Source organism: Copadichromis virginalis, linkage group LG23, assembly GCF_057382275.1.
Source record: "Copadichromis virginalis isolate Kocher_CV1m ecotype Utaka linkage group LG23, C_Virginalis_male_GT1.1, whole genome shotgun sequence".
Classification (NCBI taxonomy): Eukaryota; Metazoa; Chordata; class Actinopteri; order Cichliformes; family Cichlidae; genus Copadichromis; species Copadichromis virginalis.
The window spans coordinates 2,686,319-2,708,993 of record NC_140639.1 but is presented as its reverse complement, the minus strand read 5'-3'; the positions used below and the strand labels follow the sequence as shown (position 1 = coordinate 2,708,993).

Genomic DNA, 22,675 nt, shown 5'->3' with positions numbered 1-22,675 from the left:
ATAAAGACTTTTTTACCTCCTTACTTATGCAGACAGTCAGACGAGGTCATTTCAATACAAATGAATCCTTCAGAATGTAAAATGGTCATTATTGTAAAAAGATACTTCAATCTTTATCTTGATTTGGCCTTACAGATGTTGGACATTCAACTCACACGTCACCAGCTCAAGTGAAGACTAGAGCTTATCTTTTATTTACACTTCTTTCCCATGTTACAACTTTATTGTGGCAACAAACATGACAATTATGAAACATACTAAGTGTAAAACACGTCGTCGGCTCACATGAAATTACTTAAAATCCTGCAGTTGGTTTACAATGAGACAGAAATCAGTCGTTAAAAAATAATAAAAAAATATAAAAAAATCACACAATACAATTTTAATCAAAAATGGATTGCTATATTAATAGCTTAAAGTGGAAACCGCAGTGATGGCGATATTTAGGTACATGCATGTGGAAAGGCACTTTTCAGGGACACTAACAACATTCCTCTTTCACAGTCTTGAAGAAGGAACTGAGGGAGAGCTGTCTGCCGCTGCTCGCTGCACTGAGTTTGTTCTTTTTAGAGCTCTGCGGCTTCTTGTTATCCATTATTCCCGAGTCCTTTTGCCTTTTTCCATCCTAAGACCAGCAGAGACAAACAGTTACGGTAGGATTACATAATAAATTATCTGAGCAGTTTTACAAATGTCGAGGCTCACCTTTGTGTTTTTTTCCTTCAGACTGTCCACAGAATCATAAAGCTTCACAATCTGCAGGAGATTTAATGTTGATGTTTCACACAGACCACACAAGCACAATTAGATGCTTTTTTAAATACGTTACAGAAACGTGAGACAATCTTGACGACATTTTACACATGTATGTGTATTTTCTGTGACATTACTGGGGGACTATTTGTTTATGGCTTTACATTCAGTTTTATTCGATCAGCCTTTGACCCAAAACATTTGTGTGTAGTAGCAGAACAAAGCAGGAAACGTTCTTTATCTGACTCCACCAGTAAAAAAACCTGATTTAAACTTGTCTGACTTCCCCTTTGAACATCTGCACTGAACCATGGAGCTCAAAACTGCAGTAAGAACGCCGCATGTGTCAAACTGACTTTCATGTTGAGGCTTTTCACAGAGATGAGCCAATAAAAGCTTTTTAATGAAGAGTGCATTTTTGTGGATAATCACAGGATGTGCTTTGTGAATTAATCCCTGAGTGTCAGACTGTCAGAGCAGAGAGGAGGAACCCCTGAACTGTGGCTCGTGTCATCATGTACCAGCACACAGCAAATTGAAAACACAACAACACAATCTTCTTCTCCCACCCTCTGTTCTACTCAGATTTATCTGCTTGGCTCTTCTTTTCTTGTATTTTTTTTTTGTTTGTTTTGTTCTTGCTTATTTGTTTGGGGTTTTGTAATCAATGAAGTCACGGAAAGTTGTGACCGAACCGCAGCTTTTGTTCTTGTACCACCAAGCGGTACCTCAGTGTGTGGGTTGCCAGTATTAAGGGAAGCTTCACACTGCGACTTAGGTTCTGTTTAGCTACTTTGTTTTTGCCTTTTATGAAAAGGTTTGTGGTCAATGTTAAGGATCAGCAGGTGATGATCTGAATCTGTTTGCATAGTGAAAATGAACTTTGACAGCACGAGCCACTGCAGCCCCGTTTTCACTATATCCAATATATATTTGGAAAGGTAAAGGCAGGTTGTTATAGCATGCTTTCTCTAAGTGACAATCAAGTGCACTCTTATTGCTACACAGACAGAATTCACTCAGACAAGTGCATAAAAAAACAACCACAAACCTTTTTCAGTCCTGTGGACACAGCAGCTCCCTGTAGAGTAGATCTAGTGAGCCACTGTGTGTTTTCAGTCTCTGTGTGTGTGTCCCTCTCCTTTAAACACACACTGTAAACCACATAAGTCTGGTGGATGTGGGAGAAGATGTGGACCACCTGCAAACAGCCAACCAGTGCAGCAGAGTTACACAAACAGCTTATTTCCTATTAAAGGCAGATGACAGAGGGTCTAAATATCCAGCTTACCTCTCCCACATACTGGAACAGGTTTTCAGTTAAATGCGTTCCCAGTATTCTGCTGATTTCCTCGCAGAGCGCCCCCTTCTGTTTCTTCTCAGAGTTTTCAACCTCAAGCAGAAGACTTGGAAACTCCCACAAGCCTGCCAACAAACCTGCAGCCCACCCAGACAGATTTACTTACTTTTACCGTTTTTCTTATGTGTGTCCGAATCAAGCTGCACAATGACTGAGACATCCACCAAAATTATAGCCTGCATCCAGACCAATGCATCACTCCTAACCAGTGTTGGGTAAGTTACTTTAAAATAATAACTTAGTTACATTACTAGTTACTTCTCTCAAAAGTAACTCAGTTACTTCAAGTTACTCGTTACTTTCAAAGTAACGAGTTACTTGGGAAAGTAACTTTGGTTTTACTCAGAATTCTCTTGTTAATGTGTTGCTTCCATAACTTTGCCAGCCTTCTAGCTTGCTTACTTGCCACAGTGCACTGTGCCACCGACCAATAGAAAGGAAAAGATAATGTGCATATTTCCACGAGAGAAATCCCACGCCTGGACCGTCATTGACTGCTGCCATGATTCTAGCCTACGTTACAGCGTCATGTGCGCCTTTTACATCCAACACAAAAACTGCAGTCGTGGTGCTTTGATTGTACTCAGAACTCGGAAATTCTGCCTTCTGAATAGGAAGATGTAGGTAACACCAGACTGCAGATGAGCTGCATACAGGGCTGGACTGGGACAGAAAATTGGCCCGGACATTTTGACTAGAGACCAGCCCACCGTTATAGGAAAAATCATAAAGCCTTTGAGTGAAAATAAACAGTTGTGACAGTGATGTTCACTGTTCTGATGGTATATATGCATCAATCTATCAATCGTTTGTTGTAAGATTCAGATAATTATTTTTTAAAAGCGAGACATTTTAAATGAGAATAAGAAAGAAAAGTATTTCTTTGTGCCCCCCTTTCCCTGTTAATGCCCTACATGCCCCCCTGGCAACACTTTGCTAGATCCGCCCCTGCACAGTTACCAGCTGTCAGCTACCTAAAAAAGGATCCTGGTGTTATTTGTCTCTCAGAAACAGTTCATAACTTCCCTTCAACTCATCCATGTCACCTAAAAGGTAAACCTGTTTCTCCATCACCTGCTCAGCTCTGATGATCCAGTAAGGACATCTCCTGGTTTCATCTTCATGTTTCCCTCTCACCACATATCCAAACAGACATCATGACCAGCAGCTTTACAGCTGTGGCTCCAGCAAACATCAGCTGATACTAGAAATTAATATTAAATAAATTCTAACAACAGCTGATCAAGCTTAAACGTGCTGCTGTTGTTTACCGAGACATCCGCTGGTTTCCTCTTTCTGGCGCAAAGTGGGCGATAAATAAACAAGAGAGAAAAGCCGATCAGCTGATCATTGATCAGTTTCATGATTGAAGTAGAAACGGGAGAGGGAGGGGGAGAGGATGAGAGAAGAAGCAGCTGTGCAGCAAAGACACAATAACTCCAGCTTTGTGCCTTTTTCATTGTAGCTGAATTACGGGACAAACTGTTCCTTTTCACCTCAATAAGAAACGCGTAATATTTCTCTGAATACCAGACGGGACGGTTGGCAACTCTAATAACTTATGAACAAAATAAAGTTCAACATCAGTAACATAGCACCACCCAGCTGTATAGAAACTCCGTCATGCTAGCTAGCACGCAGTACGGAAAAAGTCAGAATAATGAAAATAAACTCCACCTAAACTTGGTTCATATCTGACCCAGAGAGACTGCAGGTCATAACTTCTTACCTGAAGTTCAGTTCACACTTGGACCGGCGGCCGCCTCGGGTCTCTTTTCCTTCATCCACCTGCTGCCTCCACCACTTGCTAATGTTACTGAATCTGTGGAAGCTCCGCGATAGCCACCACTCGAAGTAACGAATAACGACCCTATCTAAATCCCAGTAATGAGTAACGCGTTCCTGATTTTGGCATAATAACTAGTTACCATGCTCGTTACCACAATAATAACGTAGTTACTGTAACGCGTTACTTAATAACGCGTTAGTCCCAACACTGCTCCTAACACTAACAGTTTTCTCAGTGATTCAAGCAGTCTGATTCAGTCTCGTTATCAGGATACAATTGTGCACATTCTGAATCCAACGCTTGACCAGCACAAGCTGATGTTGCAATCAGTGCTAACCTTTGCTTGGCCTCTGTATGAGCAGGAACCTTTCTTCCCCGTCATCTCCAGGCCTCTTCACCACACAGGTAAGAGTTCGCTCCACCCGGGGGGGCTTCTTCGACGGCTTTCTGGGGAAGTTCTGAACACCCAGCTCATCATCCCAGGGCTCCGAGGGACACAGGGGACATGTTACACTGTTCGCTTCACATATAGAAAGATACTTTAATTTCAGGACTATACAGACATCTGAGAGGTCTGAAGGGGAGGAGACTTACTGCAGTCTTCTATGTCAGGCAGCTCTGAAGTCTTTGTACCCAGCTTCCCCAAAAGCTTCTTAGAGTTTTGCTCTTGTTTGACAAGAACCTGTGCAGACACACAACATGCCTCATGCCATTAACTGGAGAGAATCTTTTCTAATCTGTGTTAGCATTATCGGTACCAGTTGCAATTTGAAATCATCCCAACCTTGTGATAAGAGTGGCAGTGAGACTGCACGGGGCACTGACTGCACAGGGGCCCTTTAGGGGTGCAGACTCGTGCTCCCAGCTCCATCATGGCCTGGTTAAAGTCTCCAGGTCTCTCAGGATCCACCAGCAAATTGACCAGATCCCTTAAACACAAGAGAAATAAAAACATTCAAAAGCTTTCCGTTTATATATTATTTTGGTTTGGAGGTGAATCTCACCAAAGTGCCTCTGTCACTGCTGGACTTGTGCTGTCAGCTCCAATCGCCCTCAGGCGACACAGCACCCGAATGACATTACCGTCCACAGCTCCGGTAACCTACACAAGAGAGATCACATCACTATGAGTGATTAATAAGAGAGTACCTAAGACTTTGCTCTGCTGCAGATATCCATGTCTAATGACCCACCAGCCCCTGTGCAATAGAGCCTATAGCTGCAGCAGTGTAGCGTCCCACTCCAGGCAGCTGTTTGAGCAGGCTCTCAACCGTCTGAGGCATCTGTCCCTTTAGCTCTGACACCACCTAAAGGAACATATAATGAACACCCAAACACAGAAGGTGTGAGACTTCTCTGCAGACAGACTGTTTAGAAGTGTTAGATAAAGGGAAGAACACAATCAGACCTTCTGCGCTCCTTCATGCAGCCTTCTTCCACGGGAGTAGTAGCCCAGCCCTGCCCACATCTGATTCACCTCCTACCAATCAACACAATCAGTACATCCAAATTAAAAACATCAGCATTTTAAAATCATTGTATGTGCATTTGCTGCTTTAAGGCATCACCTCTAGAGTGGCAGCTGCAAGCTCCTGGACTGTGGGCCACCTCTGCAGCATAATAAATAGAAGCTTTAAGTTGCACACAGTGAAATCAGTGTCACAAGAAGTCCAGTGCACAAGAAAGCTACACGATGCACACCTTCATCCACTTGTTGTAATAGTCTTTTACTGTGGCAACCTGAGTCTGCTGCAGCATTATTTCTGAAACCCATACTGAAAAAAGCACATCACTTTAAGCAGCAGTTAAAGATGTGTACATTTGTCAAGAATGCACCCAACTCTTCTCACCTCCATATGTCCTGATGTTGATGTCTGACTCTGTTATAGCCTGTAGAAAGTAAAGAAAGGCAAAGCTACAAATTTCCTCTGAGAAAAAAAACTAAAAATACGACAGAAACCACCAGAACACTGACATGGCTGAAACGTTAACTTTGAACCAAACTTATTTCTATATCACATGTTACATTAATGTATATTAATGATGACAACGAAGTGGTATAATATAGTTTCTTTTTACCAGAGTCCTCCATGGCAGCTCTCTCTTCTCCTTGTTGTACCAGTTAAGGAGTTGAGAGCGAAAGCGGACGACATCAGCAGGATCAGGGAAAGTGTGGTGCGGAGATGGTGAGGAAGCATCTGTGGTTTCCTCTGGAAGACCAAAAACACAATTCTCACTCAGACTAAAGAAATCTCACTGAAATCATATCTGCCTATTATGCCGTTATTAAACGTTTCTATTGTATACTATAATAAATATGATTATTAGATTGAAACAAGTCCCATCAGACATTCATGCCATTTCTTGCAGCAGTATCAAACTTTACCCAACACGAGCCTGCAGGACCCGGTTTGGCTGTGCACGCATCTGTACTGCTGTAAATTCTGAAGCTGCTAAAACATTCTGGCACTGCTTAAACAGTTTAGCATCATTTTTAGCATCAGGGAAAGCGATGCGTTTACTTTCAAGTATGCAATGAAAGCTGAAATGTAGATCTCTCTACGACGCGCAGATATTAAGTAACAGCAGCATGGTTACCTTGTTTCACTGCTGTCTTTGACTTCTTCCGCTTCGGTAATGCGCTTTCTACCACCTCCACTGCGGCTCGCTTGCCTTTCTGCATCGCTGAACGTAACCTGCTCATAATCAGAAATAATATAAAGCAACCGATTGTGTTTCTGTCCGCACAGCAGGACCAGACACGTTTGCTTCATGCATTCATTTCTGGCTCCCGCCACGTTAAGGAGCGACGGTCCCGGCTCATCCAATTAGCTGTGAGGAAATCCGTTACGTATGCTAACGTCAACTCCGGTGGGCGGGTCAAAATAAGACCAGTCATTTCTTTATATTTTGCTAGAAAAAAAATGAACGATTTATTGAAAAATAGGCAAACATACATGGAAATACAGCATATAAGTCAAAAACAGAGTCTTTAACAGCCTCCTTGTCATTTATTTAAGTAGCCTTCAGGAATAGTTTTCCAGGTTGCTTGAGCGAAATGCAAAGCTCTTCTCTGGATATTGGCTCCCTTTCTGATCTGTGTCGAGATGATCCCACATTGCTTCAATAACATTAAAGTACAGTCTCTGAACCTGCAGCCAATCCACGATTTAGACAACCCTACTGTGTGTCTTTTGGCTGTGTTTGGAACCATTTTCATGTTGAAAAATGAAGCAGCTGCAAATCCGATTCTTTCCAGATGGCATCACCACAGCCCTACCCAAGGAGCTGCAGGTGTCCTTCTATACACACTGTGTTGAATCTGTACTGACATATTGCATACCAGTGTGGGCTGCCAGCTGTCCAGCACTCCAGAAGGTCATCAACACGACACAGAAGATCATCACCTGGTTGAGCCGTTACCCTCAGGTAGATGGTACAGGACAATTAAAGCTAAAATGAGCAGACTGAAAAACAGCACATATCCTAGGATGTTGCAATAATAAATAACAAACAACAAATGAACAGTGTTATGCCCCCTTTGACTCAAACACACACAAACAGCAAACACACACACACACACACGCAGCAGGTAATAATCAAAAGAGTTGCCGAGAGCCAAGGACCACTCATGAAGTGCTACAGAAACACCTGGAATAAGCAGGTACAACTGTTTCAAAGAAAACTATAAGTAGTGCTGTCAACCACCATGGCCTGTATGCACACTCACCACATACGACTCCATTGCTTAAGCATGTGTAAGGTTTGCTGAAAAACATTTAGACAACCCTGTGAAATACTGGAAGGATATAGTCTGGTCAGATGAGACTAAAACTGAACTCTTTGGATGCTGTAATACACACCATGTTTGGAGGTCAAAAGGCGCTGCATATGTCTCCAAAAACACCTTAACAACAGTTCACGTCATGGTGTGTGGCTTTTTCCAGCATACGTTACTGGCACGCTTCATATTATTGAAGGAAGAATGAATGGAAAAATGCACCGAGACATTCTTGATAAAAATCTGCTGCCATCTACAAGGATGATAATGATGAAATGTTTCAGCAAGACAGTAACCACAAACACACAACCAAAGAAACTCACACTTGGTTTCAGAGAAGGAAAATAAAACTGCTCGAATGGCCCAGCAGTCACCTGAATCTACTTGAAGATCTACGGAAAGAACTAAAGTTCATAGAAAGGACACAAAGAATCTGTTGAGGATTCCACGTCGATGGCAACTTTAAAAATATGCTTAGAAATTGGTGAAGTGTTTAATTGGTGTGTGTGTGTGTGAGAGAGAGAGTTTACTTGTGTGAAAATTGGGGCCTTCTATCAGCTCACACACCAGTCAATTGAGTACTCCTCTCCCTTTGGGGACCAAAACACCGTCCCCAAGTAGATTTCAGAATCAGAATCAGAATACTTTATTGATCCATAGGGGAAATTATTTTATAGTGCTCCATTATAAACAAATATTAACAGGGACAGACAATACACTAAGAATAGCCCAATATATACAGGCATATATACATAAAAGTCACTTATTAATAAATAGCTGATAATGTTACCTCTAATACCTCTAATAATGTTCAGCATGCTCTAAAACATGTTTTAATCCAAAAACCTTCCCTGTCCCCAAAAGTGACATTCTTCTGATATTTTATGTATGTGTATGATGTCTCCCTCACAAACTTTCTCTACCTGTGTATAACTCTATGTTGCCCCTAGTGGAAGAGTATGAAATTGTAAAGATTTGTATGAATAGTTTTATATAAATTAACATTTTTTTTTCTTGACTAATCAATAGAAGTCAGTACATTATTTGTTAGCAAGTAGTTGAAAATTGGAAATTTGCTTTTTTCCCTTAACCACAAATACTTGAGTTATGATAACTATGTGACACTTTATAGCTGTATTGATAAAAAGAAAAAAAGCCCATGTAAAGTAAACTGAGATTACAGCGCGTTTATGCTGAAGACACACACTTAGATGTCCTCTCTTTCAAATCCTTCTGTGCTGCCCCTGATTTTAAGTATAAAGACTGCAGCTGCTTTCTTATAGCATATATCTTAGAGTCATCTGATAGAGTAGCTGTCACGGACCCGCTTCCTGGGACTCGGGGTCTGTGAGCAGTGTGGACCTTTATTATTATTATTATTGTATTGGATGTATGTTTGCTGCACTGTGCTCTTGTGTTCCATGCTGGTGTGTGTGTGTGTGTGTGTGTGTGTGTGTGTGTGTGTGTCTGTCTGTCTGCGGGTGTGGCTGGACAGCCACCTGCAGGCCTGATGGGCGTGGCTGACCAGCTGCTGGTCACGCCTAGGTTCTCACACACCTGCTTCTGATCAAGCTCGTCGGGGGAGCTACTTAACAGAGCGATGGAGCTTCCTCCGGCGCAGGATTGTTGAATTAGATGCCATGGCAGTGTTTAAAGTGCTGTTAAGTGTATGCCTGCTGGAGTTGTTGCCGTAACGACTGCGTCTGTTATTTTTTTCCCCTCGGGAGGAGAGCGGAGCACAGGACAGCAGGACGCACGGGGTGTGCGTAGGCACGGGAGCAGAGAGCACGAAATACCAGCACTTAGGAGAAGGCACAACACAGGAGTTGAGGGAGCACATTGGAGATTTATTGTGTGGTGTACATTACCCCACTGTAAATAAACGCACTGTTCATTGTCCAGCGTTTGGGACCTTTCTCCAACATCCCCACGGCTTGCCCTGGCAGACCGTGACAGTAGCAGCTTTAGAGCCAGTTATTAGCAAAATTCAACAAGTTGGTAATGAAGGCTGACACTGTTTTAGGTAGTTCTCTGAAACCTCTAGACAACTGTGCAAAGACGTAGAATTTGGCTAATCAGTAGGAGGACTTATACTTCATATTTCAGCTGGTACTTGATTTTAGTGTTTTTCTCCCCAGAAAGTTAAAGTGTGTTGTGCAGAAAAAGGATTGTAGTGAGATTTTTTTTTTAAAATCTGAGTGGAAGAGAAATCCAAAAATCTTTAAATGAATGAAACTAAATTAATTTCAAAAATAAATGACAGCACTAGACCCCTGTCTATGTAGCAGTACTCTGTACCTCTTGAGGTTCAAACTGCACAACCCTCACTAATAATACAACTATGATGTAATTATTTTGTTTGATTATACATACACATCTGCATTTGATTTTTTTTTTTTAATGGTATGGCAAAAAACATCCCCAGGCCATACATTACAAATGGAAAATCTCACAATCAGCGTGGCTATAAGGCTTAGGAGGCCACCTCTGCTTTGGCATTATGCCCTGGAAAAACACTTGAAGGTAAAACGAAAAAAACAAACAAACAAACACAAAAAATCTTACTGTTGCAAAACATCCTAATGGCAATCTTTATTGCTACCAGTTAGTGCCATTTAAGCTATAATCCAGAAGTGGAATTGACCTTTACGTACATGTTCAAAGCGGAACTTTTTGATGTCATTGTGCACATCATGTTTGAAGAAAGACTGGTTCTGCATATCACCCCAAAAAACAAAATGCAAAAAAGCTTTGTATGCCCAAAGCGAGAGCTGTGTCTGCGTTCTTGGCACAATGCGGTGCTTGTTCCCAGGGCAGGTTAAGCTATGCCTGGGCTGGCCCTTGTCACCAATTCTGTTTGTGGTTTTTATGGATGAAATTGTGTCTAGTTTGTGATGCTTCTTTACAAGTGATGGTAGGATGTAGCAGGAGTTGGAGGTCGGATTCCACAGTAATGTGGAGGTATCACTGTTATGATAAAGAAACAACTGAGCCAAAAGGCAAAGCTCTCAATTTACAAAGGTGTCTATGTTCTGTCCCTACAACACGTTATCACTCCTAACTCTTCAAATATGGACTCTTGGTCAGGGTCCCTCTGCTTCACTTATCAACACGCCGGGTACTCCTCTCGCGTCATGAATTAACTTGCAGGGTACTCTTATTGTATACTATAGAGCACCCTAAACGTTGGTAATTGATGACAAGAGCCTGCTGCAGAAGAGCCTGTTGTCCCTATATTTATATATTTCTGAAATCACATTGTAGTGACGTATACTGAACACAAAAAATTATATAATGTAAACAACTACCTGAGAGAAACAGCAGATAAATTAATTATAGGCTATTACTTTTGTATCAGTTGTTGCATTGATGGAGGGAGTGATGTATGCTGGAAGTAGGAGTTTTTTTGTTTTTTGTTTTTTGTTTTTTTTTCCTCAGATATTTTTATTAAAGTTTCTGCATCCATTTTTACAAAAGACAAATTGAACAATATGCCGTTTTCTTTTTGAAGAACATAAAACAATATGAAACATACACTCCCACCTCATAATTATAGGAGTACCAGTGGGTGTACAAAAAGAAAAAAGAAAGGGTCCAATCTAATAATACGAGTAGCAAACCCTGGAGTACAAGATAACAGTTCCTGAGTGTACAAGAGAGATGTGGAGAGTTTCAAAGCCCACACCCCCACACAGACACAGAAAAAACAAAACACACAAACCAAGAAAAAACAAAAAAACAAAAAAACAAAACACAAAACACAAACATAATGAGTGGTCAGCTTAGTTGTAGAGATAAGTCAATTCTGTAAGAGAAAAGAAATATGTATAAAGTAGGTAAGTAAATGCCATCATAAGGCGCAGGCACAACAGAGTCCATATACTTAAACTTAAACATCTTACTTAAACATAAGATAAAATAAAATATAATAAACTCTGACCTGGCTAATTGGGAGCGTTGCGAGACCGCAAAGTCTGAACATGGTCAAAAAAGGGTTGCCAGGTCTTAAAAAAAAGTAGGAGTTTTGGAGTGAAATGTTTTGTGTTTCATGCAATGTTCAGAAATCTTTTCCTTTTTTTTACTTTGTTACAGACACGTCTTCCTGCAACTGTTAGCAGCACTTCAAATGAGCCATATTCCTCAAAGGGGCACAACTGTTGTTTCTTGTTTTTGCACTCAGGAAAAATGCTGCTGTGGTCAGACAACAAATACAGAGTTTTGCACATCATTACCCAACTGTGACTTAGTGTTCTATCGAAATTTAAAACGAATCAAGGCAGGAGATCAGGCAGAGTATAAGAGAGCCCACTACGAACTGCATCAGAGCAGCAAAGCGGGCCCACTCACAACAATTTGAAGGCTACTACCTCAACAACAACACGCACAGGGAATTAAAGCTGTCACAAACTACAGGGGAACCACAACAACCACAGACCCCTGAGACACCACCCTTCCAGACAGTGGCGGTCCTAGCCTGTTTGGCGCCCTGGGCGAACACTCCCCCCCCCACACACACACACAGACAAAACATATTAAGGATTGCACATTAACATAAAACTGTTGTACACACACACATATGAAGAGGGAGAGAGTATGCATAGTATGCAAACGGCTACTATCAGCCATAGCAGCCATAGCAGCAGTCTTTACTCTAATTATTAGAGTAAAGACTGCGAGCCGCGCCCTCTCATTCAACGTCAGTGTCTGACCTCACAAATGTGCTTCTGGAAGACTGGTGCAAAAACACACTCCTAAACTTTTATTAAAGCCTTCTCAGAAGAGCTGAAGCTTTTATGGCTGCAAAGGGTGAGTCGATATCATATTTAACCCTATGGAAAAAGAATAGGATGCCACTTAAGTTCATATGGCTGTGAAAGCAGGCGAGCAAATACGAAAGTATATCCACACTCTAACACAAGTTTCTATAAACTCTGCTGAGTAACTCTGTGGTGTGCTTCTTCCTCCTGCGCTTCCTGACTCACATTTTTATACAATCCCAGCAGTCTGTTGTGGTACATGAGTTCCTCCTACTCTACATTTACTAGGGGTGGGGGGGGGGAATCGATTCTGTGTCGTATCGTGATATTTTGTTTGCTAATAATGTATCAATACAGGGACAGCAGAAATCGATATTTTGTTACAAAAAAGGTTTTTGTGCTCTGACTTCAGAGCATGTTGATCCTTTTTCTGAGCAAGAATCCTGACATTCCTTCACTGTCCAAATGTGTTCAACTTTTTTTTGGCAGCAATAAACATGACAGTTTACTTATTGTAATTTAAGACATGTTTTATTTTAATTAAGTTTAAAACTTTTTTATTTAATGTAAAATTATATTTTGTTTTAATTTACTTTCAAATTCTTCAGTTGCTGAATGGGCTGCATAGTTTTCATAAATTGCATAGTTTAGAATAGCTATAATTGTACCAGATGGTTGCATTCAGTTAGTACATGACTTAATAATTGATCAACAAATCGATTTACTCTGCCTTACAGAAACCTGGTTGCAGCAGGATGATTATGTTAGTTTAAATGAATCAACACCCCCGAGTCATTCTAACTACCAGAAATCTCGAAGGACAGGCCGAGGGGGAGGTGTGGCAGCAATTTTTCACACCAGCCTATTAATTAATGAAAGACCAAGACAGACTTTTAATTCATTTGAAAGCCTGATGCTTAACATTGTCCACCCCAGCTGTGAAACTCAGAAACCAGTCTTACTTGATATCATCTATTGTCCACCTGGGCCTTACACAGAGTTTCTGTCTGATTTCTCAGACTTTATATCTAATTTAGTTCTGAGCTCAGATAAAATAATTATTGTGGGTGATTTTAACATCCATGTAGATGCTAAAAATGACAGCCTCAACATGGCATTTAATCTGTTATTAGACTCAATTGGCTTCTCTCAAAATGTAAAAGAACCCACCCACCACTTTAATCACACTCTAGATCTTGTTTTAACATATGGCATCGAACCTGAACATTTAACAGTGTTTCCTGAAAACCCTCTCCTGTCTGATCATTTCCTGATAACATTTACTTTTACAATAATTGATTACACAGCGGTGGAGAGTAGACTTTATCACAGTAGATGTCTTTCTGAAAGCGCTGTAACTAAGTTTAAGAATATAATCCACCCACTGTTATCATCTTCAATGCCCTGTACCAACATAGAGCAGAGCAGCTATCTGAACGCTACCCCAACAGAGGTCGATCATCTTGTTAATAATTTCACCTCCTCACTACGTACGACTCTGGATACTGTAGCTCCAGTGAAAACTAAGGTCTCTAATCAGAAGTACCTGACTCCGTGGTATAATTCTCAAACACGTACCCTAAAGCAGATGACTCGTAATCTGGAGAGGAAATGGCGTGTCACAAATCTAGAGGATCATCATTTAGCCTGGAGAAATAGTTTGCTGCTTTATAAGAAAGCCCTCCGCAAAGCCAGAACATCTTACTATTCATCACTGATTGAAGAAAATAAGAACAACCCCAGGTTTGTCTTCAGCACTGTAGCCAGGCTGACAAAAAGTCAGAGCTCTGTTGAGCCAACCATCCCTTTAACGTTAACTAGTAATGACTTCATGAACTTCTTCACAAATAAAATTTTTATCATTAGAGAAAAAATTACCAATAATCATCCCACAGATGTAATATTATCTACAGCTACTCTTAGTACCATTGATGTTAAGTTAGACTCTTTTTCTCCAATTGATCTTTCTGAGTTAACTTCGATAATTACTTCCTCCAAACCATCAACGTGTCTTTTAGACCCCATTCCTACAAAACTGCTCAAAGAAGTCCTGCCATTAATTAATTCTTCGATCTTAAATATGATCAACCTATCTCTAATAATCGGCTATGTACCACAGGCCTTCAAGCTGGCTGTAGTTAAACCTTTACTCAAAAAGCCATCTCTAGACCCAGCAGTCTTAGCTAATTATAGGCCAATCTCCAACCTTCCTTTCATATCAAACATCCTTGAAAGAGTAGTTGTCAAACAGCTAACAGATCATCTGCAGAGGAATGGTTTATTTGAAGAGTTTCACTCAGGTTTCAGAGCTCATCACAGCACAGAAACAGCTTTAGTGAAGGTTACAAATGATCTTCTTATGGCCTCTGACAGTGGACTCATCTCTGTGCTTGTCCTGCTAGACCTCAGTGCAGCGTTCGATACTGTCGACCATAATATCCTATTAGAGCGATTAGAACATGCTGTAGGTATTACAGGTACTGTGCTGCAGTGGTTTGTATCATATCTATCTAATAGACTCCAGTTTGTGCATGTAAATGGAGAGTCCTCTTCACACACTGAGGTTAATTATGGAGTTCCACAGGGTTCAGTGCTAGGACCAATTCTGTTTACATTATACATGCTTCCCTTAGGCAGCATCATTAGAAGACATAGCATACATTTTCACTGCTATGCAGATGACACCCAGCTCTATCTGTCCATGAAGCCAGATAACACACACCAATGAGTTAAACTGCAGGAATGTCTTAAAAACATAAAGACCTGGATGGCCGCTAACTTTCTGTTTCTTAATTCAGATAAAACTGAGGTTATTGTACTCGGCCCTGAAAAGCCTAGAAATATGGTATCTAACCAGATTCTTACTCTGGATGGCATTACCTTGGCCTCCAGTAACGCTGTGAGGAACCTTAGAGTCATTTTTGACCAGGACATGTCCTTCAATGCACATATTAAACAAATATGTAAGACTGCGTTCTTCCATTTGCACAACATCTCTAAAATTAGAAATATTCTGTCTCAGAGTGACGCTGAAAAACTAGCTCATGCATTTATTACTTCCAGGCTGGACGACTGTAATTCATTATTATCAGGATGTCCAAAAAACTCACTGAAAAGTCTTCAGTTAATCCAAAATGCTGCAGCAAGAGTCCTGACAGGGACTAGAAAGAGAGAGCATATTTCTCCTGTTTTGGCTTCCCTTCATTGGCTTCCTGTTAAATCCAGAATTGAATTCAAAATCCTGCTCCTCACATACAAGGTCTTAAATAATCAGGCCCCATCTTATCTTAATGACCTTGTAGTACCATATCACCCTATTAGAGCACTTCGCTCTTGCTCTGCAGGCCTACTTGTTGTTCCTAGAGTATTTAAAAGTAGAATGGGAGGCAGAGCCTTCAGTTTTCAGGCCCCTCTTCTGTGGAACCAGCTTCCAGTTTGGATTCAGGAGACAGACACTATCTCTACTTTCAAGATTAGGCTTCAAACTTTCCTTTTTGCTAAAGCATATAGTTAGGGCTGGACCAGGTGACCCTGAATCCTCCCTTAGTTATGCTGCAATAGACGTAGGCTGCCGGGGGATTCCCATGATGCATTGAGTTTTTCCTTTCCAGTCACCTTTCTCACTCACTATGTGTTAACAGACCTCTCTGCATTGAATCATATCTGTTATTAACCTCTGTCTCTCTTCCACAGCATGTCTTTTATCCTGTCTTCCTTCTCTCACCCCAACCGGTCGCAGCAGATGGCCCCGCCCCTCCCTGAGCCTGGTTCTGCTGGAGGTTTCTTCCTGTTAAAAGGGAGTTTTTCCTTCCCACTGTTGCCAAAGTGCTTGCTCATAGGGGGTCATATGATTGTTGGGTTTTTCTCTGTATCTATGAAGCGCCTTGAGGCGACTTATGTTGTGATTTGGCGCTATATAAATAAAATTGAATTGAATTGAATTGAAAGTTAAGTTGGACTAGACTGTAATACAAACCGTTCAGTTTGTCACCAATATAACTGACTGAAATGAGAGAAAGACTGAGTGTGAGACTTTATCAATATTCATTTTATCTAATATCAAAGTTTACCATTATGTACAGAATCTGAATATCGCAAAATATTTTAAAAAATTGCAATAATATCGTATCGTGCGTTAAGTATTGTGATAATATCGTATCGTGGGATGTATGGTGATTCCCACCTCTAACATTTACCCAATAAAAAGAACATATTCCTATTGAGCGTTTTTTATTTGCTGTGTTAAGACAGAATACAAACTCGTCAAACTTTGCGTTTATGTATTTATCTTTTTACAGGACACTAATTATTTTACATACCAACATCAAGAATACAGGCAGTTATGTGATATGTTTTGGTATAAAAAGTGAAAACAATGCAAAAACACCTGAATGTGGGGACCCTACTGCTCACATAGAATGTAATAAAATGCCTATTTAAATATTGCTATATGAGTAAACACACAATGTGACAGACCACAAGTCTTTGCTGTCACTTTTGTTTGTGCTGCATGTGTTGGCTCATGTAGAAGTACAGTTATACAGAAGAGTGGCAAAATTTATTGCCCAACAATGTGACAGACTGATAAATTTAAACAAACTCATCCTTTCAAGGTAAAGCTGCTAAAGGTGGTTCTACAAGCTACTGAATCAGAATCACTGGGTGTATTTAGGTTGCTTTTTTAATGTACTTATCCCTCCTGATAGTTTTTTTTCTTTTTACTAGTTCTGCTTTTGGTTAGTGTCCTCGTCGCTCTGGCTGGAGTGAGACGTTACTTTACGCCCATCGGCATTGCACAGGTAGTCAAACATCTCTAGGATGACACATCCGTACATGCCATCACGAGATCCAAGCGTAGTTTCAAGGCAGCACAATATCTTCCACCCCTCGCCCCCCACCCCTCGTAGCAGATGACTACCCCTGCTTGAGCCTGGTTATGCGGGAGGTTTCTTCCTTTTAAAAGATATTTTTTCCTTCCCGTTGTCACCAAGTACTTGCTCATAGAAAGTCATCTGATTGTTAGGGTTTTCAATAAGAGGCACCCTGTGAAGCAACAGTTGAAGTTGATGTGAGATATGGATGATGCAGAAAGATATTAATTTGCCACTCACGACAATGCGTGCCCTCACGAAGGACTGGCAATATTGTCATGGCCCAAGAGCTGACAATAGAATATGTGCATCAACGTTCACTTATGCACATGCATGCGTGTGTGCATGTTCACAAGCATGCGTGTATATGTGAACATGCACACATTTACCCTTGTGTGCATGAGTATGCACAGCATGCCTCCCGTTGGAGGGTTTAGATTAGCTGATTGCATCATTGAGTAACAACTAACCGTTGAAAGGGAATGGCACAGAGCCTCTTAAAAAACTTCTTGTATTCAGAAACTGTGTTCAACTCGATTCTTGTCTGAAGGCTTTCTAACAGTTGACTCTTTTATATCATTCCTCCATTAAAAAGCAGACTAGAAAACCATAGCAGAAGCAATACCCTGTAGCTCAGTAGTTTCTATGTTAATGTTATTTCCTGGATGACTATTAAGCAACCCAACATCCAAATGTTATTTTAGGCAATTTATGTCACAGCATTTAACAAATGAAAATAAAGACAACCTGTGTCTTAAATAAAATAAACAATCGTTTGCAATCATTACACAAACTTCTGCTTCCAATCATGCTGAACCTGCTAGCAGCCTCCTCATCTCTTTGCCAGTCTTTCCACACCACAAACCAATGACATGCATGTACAAAACAAAAAGCAATTCAACCACATTGTATAAACGTTCCCAAGTTATAGCATGTGACAGGTAAATAAAGTTCATGGTTTTACATGAATATTTCCAAAAATAAAGGTTGTTCACTCACTCTGAAGCAACGTGTTTGTGTCGTTTCACTGAGAACAGAACAGGAAGTCTGACACAATAAAAGAGGAAGTGCTAAGGTACTCTTAAAAATAAAAGCGCAGGATAAAGTGGCCTTGCCGGTATTTGCCAAAAACTGATTGCTTGTATTTAAACTGCTATAAATAACTTGCTGGTCTATAATATGTGAAACATATGTCAAATGTATCCCTCATGAATGATATCATGTCATTTTCAAATCAAATCAAATCAAAATTTATTTATATAGCACATATTAAAAACAACAGTGTTGACCATAGTGCTTCACAGTCAATAAAAACATGAGACAGTTAAAACAAACAATAGAAGAGGACAACAAACAATAGGTAACAACGCAACAAGCTAAAACAGCCAACTAGACAGAATCAAAAGCCAAAGTAAAAAAATAAGTTTTAAGACGTAATTTAAAAGACTGGATAGACTCGGCAGTGCGAATATGAACGGGGAGGTTATTCCAGAGTCTGGGTGCCACGGATGCAAAGGCCCGGTCGCCTCTCGACTTTATTCGAGTCCTAGGTTGTGCTAGGAGCCTGTGGTTGGATGATCTAAGTGCCCTGTTGGGATTGTATGAATGGAGTAAATCAGAAAGATAACTGGGCGCTAAATTATTCAAAATATTAAAAGTGAACAAAAGAATTTTAAAATCTATACGATATTTAACAGGGAGCCAATGTAATTTGGCTAAAATTGGAGTTATGTGTTCATGAATTCTCGTACCTGTTAAAAGACGCGCAGCTGCATTTTGAATTAACTGGAGCCGGCAAAGAGAGGAGTGTTGGAGGCCCGAGTAGAGGGAGTTACAGTAGTCCGATCTGGATGTAATAAATGCGTGGATAAGCTTTTCAAGATCTTTTAAAGGAAGGAACGGCTTTGCTTTGGAAATCTGACGCAACTGGTAAAAGCTGTTTTTTACCACAGTGGACACCTGTTTCTCGAGTTTAAAAGAGCCATCCAGGAACACTCCGAGGTTTCTTACAGTGGACGAAAGATGGCTAGCGAGAGGGCCTAGGGCGTCAGCTAACTGGTCTAGCGGAGTGTGACTACCAAAGACTATGATTTCGGTCTTATTCTCGTTCAATGTAAGAAAATTATGTGATAACCAAATTTTTACTTCATGCAAACAGTTGAACAGAGGTTGCAAAGAAGCAGTCACATCGGATTTCAAAGGTAAATAAATCTGGATATCATCGGCATAACAGTGAAAGGAGATGTTATGTTTTCTAAAAATTAATCCCAACGGCAACATGTACAAAGAGAAAAGAGCAGGACCGAGCACGGACCCTTGAGGCACACCACAATAAATAGGGGCAGAAGCCGAAGAGTGTTGCCCCATAGCAACAGAGAACGACCTCTCTGAGAGATAGGATTTAAACCAAGATAAAACCGTACCTTTGAGACCAACAACATGTTCCAATCTTGATAGAAGAATGTTGTGGTTAACCGTGTCAAAAGCAGCAGACAAGTCAAGTAAAACTAAGACCACAGAATATCCAGCAACAAACAACATTCCTGTAACAAGGTAGAAGCCGCAATCAGTTTTTGGCAGTGACTTTATGTATCCTTTATTTATGCAGTTAAAAAAAGTTATTGTTGACTTTAAATCTGGCCAAGAGGACAGCTGAAATTGCAACAAATGCAAAAATAGTGATGTAAACATATTTTAAGTGGACAATAGGGAGGACATAAGAAGCTAAGCAGGGAAGATAAGGGCAGGAGAGGAGAAAAGTGCGACCGCCTTCGCTGAGAGCCAAAAGAGAAGGCTCTGTCTTTGAATCTGACTAAAGTCTGTGTAAGTTTTCAAATGTCTCACATTCCTTGTTTGCAAACAGCTGGCAGTCACTGGGACTAAACATAGCCTGAGCAGTTATGAACAAGACTTTTTGTCTTAACTGTAACTTCCAGTTAGTGTGGGTGTGCCTGGCTACAGTTTCCCGTCAGATTTGCATAGTCAGAACTTCCGGACAAATGAACTACACTCCTTTCAGCCCTAAAACACTTAAAACAACTGACACAGCACATCTCGCCACAATAGTCAGTTTGTATGACAAACCAAATCTGGGAGTGGCTGATGCATTCATCTACATGCTGCAGAGAGGTTATACTTCCATCTAGACAGTAACAGCTGCTAGGCTTTTTTGATTTCTTAAGTGCGATTCGGCCATTTGGTGATGCACAAATACATCAGAGATAAGCAGGAGCAGGAGTACAGCACAGATGTGTTGGATTTTGTGGAGAGGTATGGGAGAAATCCCAGATGTGAACAGGCCAGAGAGATGGTGATGTTGATGTGATGTGGGGAAGTACCAGTACCTGTGGGGGGACACTCCCACTAGGTTTAAATCTGGGACTCCCCACCATTTGACCTTAGAACTGAAGAAGCTTCTCGGATGAGAGGTGAAACGTCTTCAAGCAACTTAAAGAAGTCCAGACGCTTTTCTTTGCAAGCTCCTTAGACTACGATGACCTGAATGAATGAAGTCACTTTGAATGCGTTGTGATTGTTGGTGCTAGACGCAGTGTTGCCAACTCCTCAGTAAGGAAAATCGCTATTGGCTGTGCTAAAAGTCGCTAGAAGTCGCTAAATGACGTCATCGCCTAATTTGCATAATTGGTCATGCTAATGTAATTGTAACCTGCGTTGTTGGAGAGAGGAATAACATCGTGGAAGAGACATAAGGTGAGTAAAAAACGTCTTAAACGAATTTAGAATTTATTTAGAACTACAAATTATTATTAAATTTCTTTAATTTATTACAATTATTATTTTTTAATAATGTCACAATTCCAACCCTGCTCCTTTATCCGGGCCTGGACCGGCAAAAGTGACCCGAGATTGGCACTCTGGTGGAGTTAATTTGTGTGTAGGCTATGTGTGTTTATAAGTAGTTTTAAACCTTGTGATCCACAAAACAGCATAACAGTAAAAGAAGAACAGACTGTGTTACAGTCAGTGCGGAGCAGCGACTTTGCTCATAAGCGATTCATTTGCAGTTTGGACGCACGGGTGTGAACATCTCCTGCCCTGATAGCGTGTTGAGCTGGGGGAGGACCATCCTCCGCCCGTGAGCGCTTTGGAACGGGCGAGGTGCCCACGGCAGCACCGCTGCTTGTTGAGAGTGAAAGCGATACGCGCTTTCACGTCAAAAAGTCGTCATAAATAAGTCTCCAGTAACACCAGAAAAAGTCGCCAGATTTGTCGCTAGTCGCTTTTTAGAAAAAAAGTCGCTAAGGGGCTCTGAAAACTCGCTAAATATAGCGACAAAGTCGCTAAGTTGGCAACACTCGCCAGACGGGCTGGTCTGAGTATTTCAAAAGCTGCTGATCCGCAATAACTGTCCCACCAAATGAGGTGACCGTAGATGCACAGCTTGTTACAGGAGAGGGCGGCAAAGACAAAGAAACTAAAAGCACACAGGCCGTGACGTGACGAAAAAGAAATAGAGCTCTTGCTGTAATGTCGTAATAAAAGGCGCGCATCGTCTGCGCCAGCGCGTCGACGTTTCAAAACATTCACATGGACAATGAATGAAGGCACCACCATTATTACCGTGTTATGAAGTTCCGTTAACCGTCCCGCCTATGAGCCGATGAGGAACCGTCCAATCAGGCCGTCGTCTCCTCTTTGGAAAGAACCTCTGATCTTCACGAGCTGTGGATTCATCCGAGAGGCTTTTTTAAACTGAGAGGAGGCTCGCCTCACGGTGACTGCGCGACGTTTCTAACGAAAGTCATCCCCGTGTCTGGCTCCCTCTTTCATCCTGTAACAGGTTAAAAACGGAAATACAAACTCGAATTACTTTTGAAAACGAGCGGGAACTGCCAGTAAATGCATCACATGCTTGAAATCACGCGTGGAGGCGACATTTTATTTTTTCTTTCTTTTCTTTTCCTTTTTTTTGGCTGTTTTTCGGGGGGATTTTCAGCTCGAGTCGTTTGGAAAATGTGATGCCACGCACTGAACAGCAGGAGGAAGGTGTGCTACGGTTTTAATCTCATTTAACGTAAGTTTTTATATTTATCTATTTAATTATTTTGTGTTTTCGCTTGCTTTTAGTTATTCAGACATCATTGTCACAGTTCTGGCTTTGGTTCCGTTTTTCAGGCTGCAGGTGGCTTACTGTATCCCTGACATATAGATATTGTGAAAAGGCTCCATGCAGCTTTTTCCATAAACAGGCCCAAACATCACATCAATAAAATGTCACGCAGGAAAATCAGCAGGGGAGCAGGAAAAATAGGCAAAATCTGTAATATTATTTTCTTTGAATATTCTAATTATGACCTACATGGAGTATATCAGTATCTCGGGAAGGGTGGGAGAGGCATCATT

The 22,675-nt window shown here is 41.0% G+C and overlaps 1 protein-coding gene across 2 annotated transcripts; it reads right to left on the bottom strand.

Moving 5' to 3' along the window:
• Positions 1–177: 177 nt before the first annotated feature.
• Positions 178–22,121, bottom strand: mutyh (mutY DNA glycosylase). 2 transcript variants are annotated; one of them, XM_085448335.1, is made up of 16 exons: positions 21,893–22,121; positions 6,501–6,598; positions 5,982–6,112; positions 5,753–5,792; positions 5,604–5,677; positions 5,471–5,512; positions 5,311–5,382; positions 5,096–5,209; positions 4,907–5,004; positions 4,687–4,831; positions 4,497–4,584; positions 4,240–4,422; positions 2,045–2,190; positions 1,805–1,954; positions 706–756; positions 178–625 (listed from the first exon to the last, which is right to left on the bottom strand). In XM_085448335.1, the coding sequence occupies exons 2-16, from the start codon at positions 6,583–6,585 to the stop codon at positions 482–484; spliced, it is 1,563 nt and encodes a 520-aa protein (XP_085304461.1). In that variant the 5' UTR covers positions 6,586–6,598; positions 21,893–22,121; the 3' UTR covers positions 178–481. The 2 variants fall into 2 exon arrangements, with proteins under 2 accessions (XP_085304461.1, XP_085304460.1); XM_085448334.1 differs by lacking the exon at positions 21,893–22,121 and having other exon boundaries at positions 6,501–8,036.
• Positions 22,122–22,675: the final 554 nt, after the last annotated feature.

What these genes read in the sequence shown, in the direction of transcription:
- mutyh (XM_085448334.1), bottom strand. Translation starts at nt 6,606, where the DNA reads ATGAGCAGGTTACGTTCAGCGATGCAGAAAGGCAAGCGAGCCGCAGTG. An exon ending in AGCTGCCATGGAGGACTCTG is followed by an intron (nt 5,793 to 5,981) that starts GTAAAAAGAAAC and finishes TACTTTCTACAG; the next exon opens with GCTATAACAGAGTCAGACAT. An exon ending in GCAGTGACAGAGGCACTTTG is followed by an intron (nt 4,832 to 4,906) that starts GTGAGATTCACC and finishes CTTGTGTTTAAG; the next exon opens with GGATCTGGTCAATTTGCTGG.